The sequence below is a fragment of the Centropristis striata genome, chromosome 11 (assembly GCF_030273125.1).
Source record: "Centropristis striata isolate RG_2023a ecotype Rhode Island chromosome 11, C.striata_1.0, whole genome shotgun sequence".
Lineage (NCBI taxonomy): Eukaryota > Metazoa > Chordata > Actinopteri > Perciformes > Serranidae > Centropristis > Centropristis striata.
The window spans coordinates 25,098,344-25,111,893 of NC_081527.1; the positions used below are offsets into that span (position 1 = coordinate 25,098,344).

The 13,550-nt window shown below is 39.9% G+C and overlaps 1 protein-coding gene across 3 annotated transcripts in view; it reads right to left on the reverse strand.

The window, feature by feature from the left end:
* The window catches only part of LOC131979864 (uncharacterized), a 36,267-nt gene that overhangs the window by 8,895 nt on the left and 13,822 nt on the right, over positions 1 to 13,550 (reverse strand). For 2 of the 3 annotated variants that reach the window (XM_059343927.1, XM_059343925.1), the window contains 4 exons: positions 13,276 to 13,434; positions 12,478 to 12,558; positions 8,052 to 8,208; positions 3,351 to 3,395 (listed from right to left, as the gene is read on the reverse strand). In XM_059343927.1, coding sequence (XP_059199910.1) covers positions 3,351 to 3,395; positions 8,052 to 8,208; positions 12,478 to 12,558; positions 13,276 to 13,434 — 442 coding nt within the window. The remainder of the gene's footprint in view (positions 1 to 3,350; positions 3,396 to 8,051; positions 8,209 to 12,477; positions 12,559 to 13,275; positions 13,435 to 13,550) is intronic. The other variant, XM_059343926.1, reaches the window with a different exon arrangement.

Here is a 13,550-nt window from a genome sequence, read left to right on the forward strand (position 1 = left end):
TGACAGAAAACAGTGGACTGCCCCCTCTGGGTGGGGAGAGAGGTACTTCCTCAAGTGAAGGAGTCCAAGAATCTCAGGGTCTTGTTCATGAGTGAGGGTAGAACGGAGCGTGAGACGGACAGGCGGTTTGGTACAGAATCAGCAGTGATGTGGGCGTTGTACTGGACCATCATGGTGGAGAAGGAGCTGAGCCAGAATGCAAAGCTCTCGATTTACCAGTCCATCTACGTTCCAACCCTCACCTATGGCCAGCTCTGGGTAGTGACCGAAAGAATGAGATTGCGGATACAAGCGGCTGAAATGAATTTCCTCCGTAGGGTGGCTGGGCTCAGCCTTAGAGATAGGGGGAGGAGCTCAGACATCCGGAGGGAGCTCGGAGTAGAGCCGCTGCTCCTTTGCGTCGAAAGGAGCCAGCTGAGGTGGTCTGGGCATCTGGTAAGGACGTCTCACGTTCAAGGTGTTCCGATCATGTCCAACTGGTGGGAGGCCCCGGGGAAGACCCAGAACACAGTGGAGGGATTATATCTCTCTCCTGGCCTGGGAACGCCTCGGGGTCCCCCAGGAGGAGCTGGATGTTGTGGCTGAGGAGAGTGATGTCTGGAATGCCCTGCTTAGCCTGCTGCCTCCGCGACCTGGCCCCGGATACGCGGAGGAAAATGGATGGATTGATGGATGGACTCAGAACTTACACACAATGGGCCTCATTCATGAAACGTTAGTAGATTTGTGCGTAGATTTGCACATAAAAGCCTACGCTACTAAAAACCTACTCCGGATTCATGAACGCCGCGGGAAACTCAGATCTGATCGTAAACACGTGTGTATGATCATGAATGCCAATCCATCGTAAGGTGGCAGCGCGCTCCCGATAATCAGCAATTAGCATGAACCCCGCCCATGAATTGCTAATGACCACCATATAAGGAGGTGTGTAGAGGCATCCTGTCGACCTGTCAGTCATGGCACAAAGAAAAAAAGAACGAGAAAGAAAAAAGAATTTTTCCGAAGCGGAGATTGAAGTTATTTTGGGAGAAGTGGAGTCCAAAAAAAAATTTTTATTTTCATCTGTTAGTAGTGGTGTGACAGGGACAGGCAAAGCGAAAGCGTGGAGGGAGGTGACGGACGCAGTAAATGTGGTTTCTGTAGTGCAAAGAACTACGTCCGAGGTTAAACGTAAATGGTTTGACATTAAACTTGACGCAAAGAAACGCATTAGCGCACACAAAAAAAGTACATCTGCCACAGGAGGAGGACGCTCAGAGTCCAAATACCCCGTTGGTGCGCTCTACAACGGCCCGAGTAGCCGCGTGCGCCTCATTGTATGCTCCTGTGGTGTCTGCGGGCTGGCCAGTGGGGTCATAAGCCACGGCGTCAGTGGGTAACCCCTAACCCCTATGGATATAGAAAGGTAAGTCCATATATAACACACACACATGTGATTATGCAGGCTATATTCTTACCAATGAGCCAGCCGTCTCTCACAGCTCCATCCTCCAAACGCGTGCCAACTGCGCAATTACGCAGGATGAATGCGTCATGCGTCCCACCGGGCCACCGTGCCACAACGTTTAACAACACACACTTTGCGTCACAGATCAGTTGCACATTCACGGAATGAAAGTTTTTCCGGTTAATGTAAGCAAATGCATCACCGGATGGAGCCTTGATGCGTACGTGTGTGCAGTCTATGGCACCGATAACACCTGGCATGTTTGCAACTGCACTGAACCCCTGCATTACTTCTGTCTGCCGTTGTGCGCCGTATGGAAATTGGATATACTCTGGCATTAATTTAATGATACCTCTGAGAACTGCAGGCAGGATGCGTCAATTTACATAGATAATTCACAATTATGAGTTTAATCTGAATCTTAATCCCGCCAATTGCCAACTAATTTAACTAAATATGTCATATTTTTAATCGTTTGCCATGTTTATATCACATGTTTCAAAGGCATCTGCGTATTGTGTACATAACAGAACGCATTATGAATTAAAATTGTAATTTCCAACAGTGACGAGCATTATTTATATGCGTTTTTAAATTTACACAAGCACTACGTGTGGTCAGCAGCATGTGTAGATTTTGTTAGTAGCTACGAAAAGATCGGAGCTACTAAAATATTGATGAATGCGGAGATGCACGTAAATTTCCGTCTGCGAACGGTTTACACACAAATTCGTTCTGCTCACGTTTCATGAATGAGGCCCAATGTCTTCACTCTCACTTGAACTCTTCTCCTTGGATTCAAACAGTTTGTGTACGCTCTCAAAACTCGTGTTCTTGTTGACCACAGTGTGCACACTTGGAACTTGAGCATAACAACACTACCAACATTCAGAGCTCATTGAGTGCTCTGTATGGGACTAACCAATCACAGTGGAGCTGCCCTCTTGCAGGTCACTTCTTTTTACAGAGAGTCCTGTGCAGGCACATACTTGTGCATTCACCTGGTTCGTTCAATTCTGCCATAAAGGGCTTTCTTGAGTTTTCCGCACATTAATTAAGTACCTTTGGGATAAAATAACAGTCGATACAAACAAACTATTTTAAGTGCACACACAAGCTGTTTGAATCCAAGGAGAAGAGTGAGAGTTAATACAAAATTTGTGTAAACAGCAAGTTTCAAGTGCAAACACAGATTTTTAAGCTCAAGGAGAGAAAATCTAAGTGTGAGTAGACATTTTGAGTGCAAGAGAAAAGGTTTGTGAGAGAGCAGTAAAAGAATCTGAATGCAAAATCAAGTAATCCTACTCTCAAACTGAAAATCCTGCTCTTGAATAAAGATAGTAAATAGACTCCATAAGTAACAAGCAAAAATATCTAAATAAAAAAAAAGTTATGAGTAAAAGTCCTGCATTTAAAATCATACTTAAGTAAATTAAATCAAAAACAAAGTATTAGGGGCAAATTGTACTTGTAGTATATCATAATTCATTTTGGATTTTTTTTGGAAAAGTGTTTTTTTGATATATTGTAGATAATGATCTTATGTTGAGCAAGTATTTTAACAAGTTCCTTCTGAATTGCATTAATTTAGAAGTACACAGTAATTATAAAATGGAAATACACAATTATAGAACAAGTATTTCAATAATGTACTTAAGTTCAGTACTTATGTGGAAATGAACGTACATGCCATTTCTTCAGTTAGTTTAAACAAGACTTGTGGTGCTAAATCAAACATCAAATCTTACAAAATATAATAATGGTTGCATTCAGAGAGTTTCAGACGACATTGTTACACTGCATACATGGTAAGTAAGACCTTGTCCTTTCATATACCTGATCTCCACCAACAACATGGACCTAAACTGCTCTCAAAGTTTCTGAGATTATTATAACTTACCAGATGAGTCAGTTTTAGGGAACAGGTCTTCATTGAAGAGATCATCTACAAATCAAGTGAGAGAGAAATTTGAAAATAATTACATAAAACTTTATAGGTTTATACTTGGCAAAAACATGTAAAGAATGTATTACCATCTTGCAAAAATGATAGTCAGTAAGGAGCATAAACCTTATGACTGAGTAAAAATACCATGGACATCTCAGAGCCAGTAACCAGTAACTACTGGAATTCTAATGCTGGATGGCAACCAGCAGCTGTTACATCAAAGGTGCAATTACACTGGGGAATTGGAGGTGAGTGAACTTGGTAAAACAAAGCTAATTTCAGGTACAGCTGTATCCAAAATGAAATAAAATAAAATCAAAATTACTTTATTTATCCCCAAGGGGAAATCGAGTTAGTCTGGTAGAATCTCTGTTACAATGAGACAGCCTGGTGGCTGTAGGAGAGAAGGATCTTTTGTAACTCTCCGTCCTGCAACAGAGAGAGAGGACCCTTCCACTGCTGTTTTTTTGGTCCATAAAGGTAAATTTGTTGCTATGTCGCCCTTGGTCACCTGTTGTGTCATGGGATCACCTGTTTAGGGACTGTTTTTGTTTATCTTTCCTGTCATTGCAGATCTTGCCACCCTCATCTGTCCTGCCTACTTCCACACCTGGCCCTTATTATCCTCATCAACTTCCCATTTAGTATCCCATTAAATACTACCCATTCTCATTCACCCTCTGTCAGATCGTCATGCCACATGCCCTGAGCCCTCTAATACGAAGCTGGATTTGCGGGTTATTTTTTAATCTGGCAATATCACCATAGCAACTCATGCTGAGAAGTCAACCTGGTCGGGAGCAGGTTATGTTACAGATAAGAGATAAGTATCTATAAAAGCACCGCTGACTAACAATTTCGCTGACTATCAGTTCTCTTGGAAAATGGCACACCCTTTTGGGAAGATCCTGTGGACCTTGTTGCGGATAGAGCGAATGTCTCTGCGAAGGACAAGAGTTTTTCGAGGCAGATAAAACCCGTTAGAAACCCCGAAGAATATTTATATGAGAAACACAGATTCTCAGTGGGGAGAATAAGATATGAATGTCAACGTGTTGGGTCGTAACGTTACATTATGTCACCAAACGGATCCGTGCAGTTACTGTAGAGTTACTGTGTGTAACATAACTGCAGGTACAATATAGCAGGGGTACTCAAATACAAATCTTTTTTTTTGTCCATTTATTGAGGTCACAAAATCGTGACTCTAGCTATCGCTTTGCATATGTTGACCACTTTGCCCATCAACACTAAAACAGGCGCATTCAGCTGTTATAATCCTGTTTAGTAATAATGTACACAAACTGTCTCTAACTGTTATAAGTAATGTTAGAGTGGCAATAAAGTTGCTCATAACTAAACTCAACTGGTTGTTTTTGTCTCATTAAGGTAATAAAGAGGCTTAGATACCTATGAAACACAAGCTTTTATCTTAAAACGTATACTATTACTACCAGGTTATACACCAATATAGTCTTCAGGAGCAAAGATCAACTCATTCAAACAAACAAAACATTTTACTCAGTTAGATACAATTTCTAAATGCTGGAGGCGACACTGTTCTGTGCATTATTTGGGTGAATAAAATAGTTCTATACATACCTCAGCCTACTGTTTATTATGTTTAAGAATGTGGGACATTTAAAATGTAATTTCAGTGTGCTACCCTTCCACAGTCTGTGCCCCGAGCGTGCCCCCCCAAGAAGAAAATCCTAGACACGCCCCTGAGGTTGGTCAGACCACATGCTACATTCAAAAGAAAGAAGGCCTTTTTATTCAAAACAACAAAAATATGAGCTTAAATAAAATATAATTTCCACTTCATGATTGTAGTCTTTAAAAGTCAGTTTTCAGTGTAATAGTGAGTGCAGCTGTCAGGTTAGAAATCAACAGTAGTCACTGAGAGCGCATGGAGTGGTGAAATAAATATATTAATTTTTGAATTCACACTTGTTATTTTCTGCCAAAATTAATCATGTGCCTTATTGAGAGCAACCGTATTGCTTTTAGCTGTAATAATAATTCATGTTCTTCATAGAAGTGGGCGGAAATCGATTGATTTTTTTCAAGTAGTTGAGTCAAATGATGCTCCCAACACCCCATTATGTGAACGCGCACAGAGCCTGAAGAGGAAAGCCTGGGTAACTCCGAAAGTTGATAACCACCTTTGTGATACCACTTACCCGTGACTGCGGTTGTTAGGCTTAGTGAAGCAAGAAAACGAGAAGATATCCTGGGTATGTTGAGCTCGCTTCGTGTACAGGGCTCTGCTCTGGTGTCTTGTCAATTTTTTGCTCTGCCTGTGACTTCTGCTAGAGGATTTTTTGGCCTCTCTTTCAGTTTAGTTAGCGTTTTTGTTTGCTGCCTAAGTCTTTTTGCTGCTTTAAATAAACTTTGTTTTTGGACACTGATTCGTGCTTTTGGGTTCAGTGCTTTCTGAGTCATGCTAGGTCGCTACATTTGTCATTCACAAGCATCTTTCTGAGAACGACTGGCAGCAATTGGGATCTGAAGATTTCATCTTATAAGCTTCACATATAACCCACTGTATGATTTGATCAACCAATTTGTGAGGTTTCGGTTGAATGTTTGGTTTTGTTCTGTCTGTGGAGGACTGTTGGATGTTGTGTTTCGTTTGCTGACTCTGCTCCCACTCCCTGCAGTGTTCTCCTTTTCCTGCAGTGTACGGCAGGGGGCATGGCTGGCTTCTCCTCTGGCAGGCTGTTGAGACCTGCATGAGATCAGTAACCAACCTCCCTTTAAAGTCACCCTACTCCAGTGCCAGATAATTCTGTCTCGTTCCGTAGAGCTGATCAGTCTCTTCAGTCCTTTTCTCAGTGTTTATCCCCTTGAGTATTCCCAATGTTTTCTTGGACAGTTTTGTGTTTTCTCTAATGTTTCCTAGTTGCCTGTACGCCTGGCTGACCAGCCAGCCCGGTGTGTTTGTTCCATGCCAAAGTCCTCCCATGTGCTCCTTCTCTGTGTTATTTGCCAGAAACCCTGCTGCCTCATATGTTTTCTGACCGTGTTAAATAAATAGTTTGTTAGATATTCATCTTTGTTATTGTCTCTGCTTTGTGGTCCAAATGTCATCGGGGCACACAACAGAATAATCTGGCCTCTATGGACCTCACAGGGTTCTTAGCAGGTTTGGTCCTCACAAGAAACCCTTTCGGGTCAGCATGAGACTGTCTTTCAGTGGATTACGGACACTCTCCACAACCTCACCATCAGGGTGGCTCGGCGCCTGCATAGATCACATCCCCATTCCCCTCTCTAGGCTGAAGACTTCAGCCCCAAGAGCCAGCCTTCCAGTCCAAGCCCCGGCTGTCCAGCTGGCCTGTTCTCCCATTCAAGCCCCAGCCCGGCTGTCCTGTCACACACTCCCCGAGAGGACAAGGTCTGTTGGAATCTCTCAGTCTCTGTGAGGCTAATATTTGGCCAGATAATTCTGCTGTGCCAGGAAGGCATGGCTGGCTGCACATTGGTCACAGTGGGTCTCAATCAGCTCATGAACCTCACATAACCTCACAAGCTTTGGTTTCAACTCCACTACAGTGCCAATTTTTAATTCAGTGACATTCCTGTTCCAGTGTAGCCTGGCTAACGGCAGACTAATCACAAATGAGATTAGTCTGGTTACCAGCCATTCATTTTTCCGTAGAGGAGGCGTGGTTTACGATCCTCCAGAGCCGTTTATTGGGCACTTAGAATGTAAGTGTCTGTAGGTAGCTCTTAGCCAATCGTATCAGTTATACCAGGTGACGTATGTAGAGCGACAGAAATTGATGTTTACATAGCCAGACTAGCTCATCTCTACTTTGAGACTAAAATGCTCAATTCTGCTTCTGCAACGTTTTTCTGCAGCATGTTCTGACTCTGGCTGCTCACAGTCTACGGGCAGTGTTGGTGTGTGTGTGTGTGTGTGTGTGTCTGTGAGAGAGTGTTGCTTGCTGCTTTGCTTCTCCAGTTCTCGCTTTCTGCAAGATTATTTATTTTTATGCCTCATGCCATTCAGCCACACACATCCACTGATTTTATGGGCAATAGACAAGTTCTTCTTTTAAAATAAACTTTCGCTCTAAACTATTTAAAACGCCATCAGCTAGATCGAAAGAGAGTTTTGCATCTGCTGCAGCCATGTTGGATCCATAAGAAAACTACAAAACTACAAGCTTCCATCTGTTGAGTAGTACGCGTCATTGTCAGCAGGCCTCCTGCCTCCACTGCCCTTGTTGTAACTTTTTTTTAACTTATTTTTTATGACTTTGTTAATAAAACCTTTTTTGCACTTTCCGCTGTCCAGTTTTCTGCTTTGGGGCCCAAACTAACCCAGCTGCTTAACACAATTGTCAGCACCAACTGACCAACACTGGAGCAGACCAACTTGGTCCCATCAATCATCAGGCCTAAACCCTATTTACAATTAGCTCAACAGTCCTAATGTATGTCCCCACCTTAAGACCTGCATCTTTATCTTGTTTGACCAAATACATTTGTCTTATGTCTGGTCTGTTATGTCTGGTCTACTACTTGTTCAATAAGTTACTGCAGCTGTAAGACACAGTCTTAGTCCAATCTTAAACTTAATTTTGTTACCAAGTCATTCAGTGAAAGGTATTTTCAATCTGACGGGCTTAGGCTGATACATACGCTCACTCTGACAGTGTGCAAAGGGGTCGGCTTGGTAGAAGTCCAGTTGGCTGACAGGGTTTGGGTTTACAGTGGACTCTTCCTTCTCTCTCTGTTTTTCCACTTCATCGTTGATTTCCCCCTCCTCTGGGTCATCCTCTATGTCAGATCTATCCATCTGTGAAACATGACAACACAGTGTTTAAATCCCAAACCAAGAAGGACAAGTTATACAAAGGGTGACCACTGCATGTTGGAGAGCTTTATTTGGCCAGAGATATACTTGCTTTTAAACCACACGTTTGCATAGACACCTGGCTGCTTTGTGAATGGAATTGTTCACATACTTATGAACAATGTGTGTTACTGGAGGATTCCACAAAACGGCACCGAGAGAAGTCAGACTGTGTAGGACTACAGGATTATCATTGATCAGACTTCACTTTGAGAGTCCTGAGTTCTTCCTGAACAGCTACATATGTTTTTTGTGAAGAAAAATGAAGAAATAGCTTTGCAACAGGGATCTGAATAACTGTTAAATATGCTTTTCTACAGAAATCTTCCTGCGTTTTTATTGTTCTCTTTCGCTCATTTTTTTTCAGCCGTCCCATTCACTTCAATGCAAAATTTTGCGCAGTTTTTCGCGACTTAAGTCACAAAAAATTATATTCCATAGGGAAAAGTAATAGCACACTGATCCCGATCAAACCGCTTGTTTTGATATGTAATTTGTCTTGACTAGTAGTGGGACGAAATTGCGTCCGGAAGAGGAAGAAGAAAAAATCCACAGTATAACAATTCTAGGGGCTATTGCTGTAGGGGCCAGTGCTCGGTGCTATTGCCCCATGGCCCTAAATAACAAAGAGAGCAACACAGCAGGTGGTCACTATACTGCAAGTTCTGAGATCATGGCAGAAAAAGTAACTGGGGTGCCATCACAGATGACAGGACCAGTAAATGGGATTTACCACAAGTTGTTACACTTGACTCAGCAGCTGTTGGAATTAAAGAGTAGCAACTTCAGTCCAATTGGTGGTGATACTGAACCTCTATGCTGGTATGCCAACCATCAATAAACAGAAGAAAAAGAAGAGAGTCAGGCTTATCCTTCCTCCAAAATGTTTGCAGATGGGTGAAGTTTGACTTTTCTGCAGCATCTCGTCTTGAAAGAAACGTGAACTTTGTAGTAAAAAAAAACACAACATGCTCCATGTGTATCTTCCACCCTCCCACCTCGACTGATCTCCTTCCTGGCTTTCAATGGCATTACCCAGACGGATAAAAAAAACAGAAAAAACAAACAATGCTAATATATGTTGCCAAATACAATAGTTAAATAGGAAAATAGTCTATGTATGAAAGCTCTGGTATGACAGCATGATGGTGCTAAATCCAACTTGACAACAGGTTGCTGATGTGTGGTTTTTTTTACTTTGTTAATGAAAAATGCCGGTTCAGCTGACTGGTATAAAATCAACCTGGTTTAAGCTTGTACACCTACACAGCAAAATATGTAGTGTTGTTTTTTTTCAGTGTTAATAATTTGATGATTTTGGAGTTGTTTTAAAGTTGATTTTCAGATCTTGAGACTTGTATGTTCGGCTAAAGACAGAATGCACTTTTAATGTATCGTAAAACAAAACAATGAATGTAAATTTTCACATTAGTGAAAGGAAATAACATGATTTTAGGGTTAAAAATACACTTTAATGTGTCAAAGTAACACAATGTATGTTAACAATTAACACTCACAGTGAAGGGGATTAAAACACGATTTTAGTGTTAAAAATACACTTTAATGTGTCATTAAATAACACGATGTATGTTAAAAATAAACACTCAAAGTGAAAAGGAATAACACGATTTGGAGTTAAAATTGCACGTATGTGGTGTCATACACTTTAAATTTAACACTATTAAAGAGTTAAAATAATAACACTTTTCAAAGTGTAATTGTAACTCGGAATCCGTGAGAACTATATAAACTCTGAAAAAGTGTTACATTTAACACACCGATTTTGCTGTGTAACTCTATTACCAACACTGCAAACTGATGCATGAGCAAGCTTACATGGCAAGGAAGGGTTAACCACACCTGTCACAAAAAGAAGTCAAGTTGTATGTTAGTCTATATGAGCCTACCTCTCACTTGATCTATTAGCACACAAAGCATTCTCATAATTCCTGTATGGTTTTTCAATTGTTAGTTTAAAGTCTTCTTCAATACAACGTGATGTTCATTTAGTAAACAATGTGGTTTTTCATTTCAGAACATTGAATGTTGTGTTTTCAAAGTTAACTGAAAAATTGTATTTCTAAAAAATGTTAAGTGTTCGATACATCCCATTAAAAAATAAAACATAAAAACATCTCATTCAAAACCCCACTGGAAGGGTTTTTCGAAGCATTTCTTATGTCTGTCACCAGCTTATCTCATGGATCAAATATGATTTCATAATGTGTCAATCCTCACTGAGATTGCGTCAAGTCTATTTTTGTTGGGTTAAATGAAGCTTTTTTTTTGCATAGACAGCTGATCACACAGGCGTCTATTTTTACATGTGTTGTTTCACTGCACGCAGATTCTCCTGACAAGCAGTGGGCAGAAAAATAAAATCAATCAATCAATATATACAAACATTCTTAAATATTAAGTACATCAGTAATTTCAGTAAATTTCTGCTTGTGCCAGCCTGCTGAAGACAGTTTAGCCAGCCACTGTTCACTCAGACACACCAGGAGCCTTGACAGATCAATTAAAATGTGGTGAGATTTTCAAAACATATCCAGATCAGATCCATTATTTCTGGTCGAGGACGACTGACTCTATGCGCAACTGGACCTTAACCCCCTGAGCCCCTCCCTCATCCCAACCCCTCCCTTCCCTCTTATGTTGTCCCTTTCTGTCTGTTTGTGTCTTACCTTATTCAATTTTTACTATTATTATTATTATGTATTTACTTATTTTTCTATTTTTTTATTATTTTATTTATTTTTATTTTATTTTTTTTTTCATTCATTTATTTGTTTTTGTTTTTTCTATTTGTTTTGTTTTTGTATTTTTTTTACTATAACTTTGGTGTTTTCATTTATTTTGTACTTGCCTAGTCTATGGGTGTATTGGATAAACTGATGTGTGCTCTGACAGCTGATATAATTATGCATCCAAGGAAAATCCAATAAAAATAATTTTGATAGGTAAGCATAAGATTTAAAAAAAAAAAAAAAAAAAAGATTTTCAAAACGTATACATGTACAGAAAAAAACAATATTGTGACAGTCATAAACCAAGATGGCGATGGCAAAAAAAGCCAAACTTGAAGCTTCACAGCAACCCTAAAAAACAATGGATGATGTCATAGTGACTATATCCAATATGTTTATACAGTCTCTGCGTTGGATAAGTAAAGCAGCCATCATGAGCCTGAGATGCCGTAGATAAAAGAAGCTCTGGCACAAGAGTGGTTGATAAAGGGTCTGAAGGTTCTGCACTTTGGATGGGAATCTTCTACTATAGCCAAATGTAACCTTAAAACAACCTTAACCTTAACTCTCCAACAGTGAAGTGAGGATACATTAGTCCTCACTTCTTCTCTTGGTTAACCCTCTGGAGTCACCAAAAGCTCCAAATCCAGACTTCTTCATGACATCCAGACTAGAAAACAAAGCAGCGTGGAGCCCTACTGTAAATTTACCTCTAAAGTTCTGGCTGTAAACTCCATGAGGCCAGTTTCAGTTTGATGATGATATACCAAGTAAAACTGGAGACAAGCTCACATATATTTAGTATAAAATGATAGAACTGGATGTAACCCTCTTATATGTTAGCCTATATTTGCAACATTTCAAATTCTTCATTGAGCATGATAGTGTTTTGGAAGTAAAAAAAAAACCTGATTCAAAATCACATTTTATGTTGTTTTTTCTTTGTTTCTTTTGGGTTCAAACTGTTGATCCAGTAAGTCAGTAGGAAAAAACAATTATCAGGTCATATAGGTGAGGTTGTGCTGAAAAAAATAGACCAACATAGCATTTAAACATTTTTTAAGTGGCATAATGAAAAGGATTAAAAAATGGACAAAATAGCCCAAGAATCAATAGAGTTAAAAATGGTTACGGTCCTCAATATGTTGCATACGCAGTTTTGCTGACCTTGCTTATCCACTAGTTTAAACTTCTATTTTATTCTTCATTTGTTGTGCTGATTTTGTTTTTGGTCGTTTGTTTTTATATTTTATATTATTTCTTATGGGTGTTTACGTACCCCTGTACTTGTCTTCAATTGCTCTGTAGTGACTTTATTTCACCTTAATAAATACATTATTTCATTCTGAAAACAAGCCCAGACTATATTGTCAAACACTCCAGTTTCAGTTCATTGTTCTCTTAACACTGTTGAAAGCATTACATAATTCTTATTGTGCACGATGAGAGGTAATAAAGCTACCTTTGGTGAGCTGGTCCCACTGTCGTCTGCCTCTTCTCTGGTATCTGCAAGATTATTGCAGAAAGATGAACCACTGGCCCTCTGGTAGAACCCCAGACACAGAGAGAGAGGACAAGATAGTTAGTGAGTTGTCACATGAAACAATTTATAAAGATTGTTCATTCACATAAAAGAAAATGCAAAAATCTAAGACTGAATCAAATTATTCAACATAAACTTGCAAGAAGCGAACAGGGTTTTTTTTGTGTAAATTATTCTATCATGCCTGAGAATTTCTTCGCTTGACAGTTTGTACACTGCAAAAGGTATGTCCAAAAACAAGATAAAAACACTTAATCTGAGGGAAATGATCTTGCTGCATGGACAGATAATTTCACTTGAAAAGATTTCTTAAATTAAGATTGTTAAGTCAATCTAGAAATAAGCATGTTGTACGCTTAAAATAAGAAATTAACTCTTATAACAAGATAAATTAAAGCTGCAAGCAGCGATGATCTGGCCCGAGCAGAGTGACCTGACAATGATTTGTTTCTTACCAAGATAAAAAAACTTTAGATTTAGAAGTGTTAAATCATGTGTCTTGTTTTGAGAGTTGTTTTAAGATAATTTCCCTCAGATTTAGTGTTTTTTTCTTGTTTTTAGACACCTTTTTTGCAGTGTATGAAAATGATAATATCGTGTAAATAATGTTTAAATGTTTAAAGTCAAAAGTGCCTCGCTCCCTTCACCTTCCTCTCTCTGTCTCTGTGTGTGTTTGTTTGGCCTTTTCGTCTCTCATTTTCTCCGTCTGTGATTTACCATTATTAGGTCAGCGTAGGCAGGCAGTGACTGGCTTCTTCCCCACGGCCTCATAGGAAGAGGATCATCTTCAGTGGTGTCTGCAGGAGATGTTGACTCCTCCAGCTGGCTTTCTGGAGTGACTGCACTACCTGACAGAGAGCAGAGAGTGTGCTCCTCCTACACAGAAGAGAAGAGGAAAGAAACAGTCATACATTTAGACAGATTTCTCTTTAAAGACCAATTACCAGTAAATAATGTCTAGATTCACCACTGAGCCTTATTAAAACAGTAAA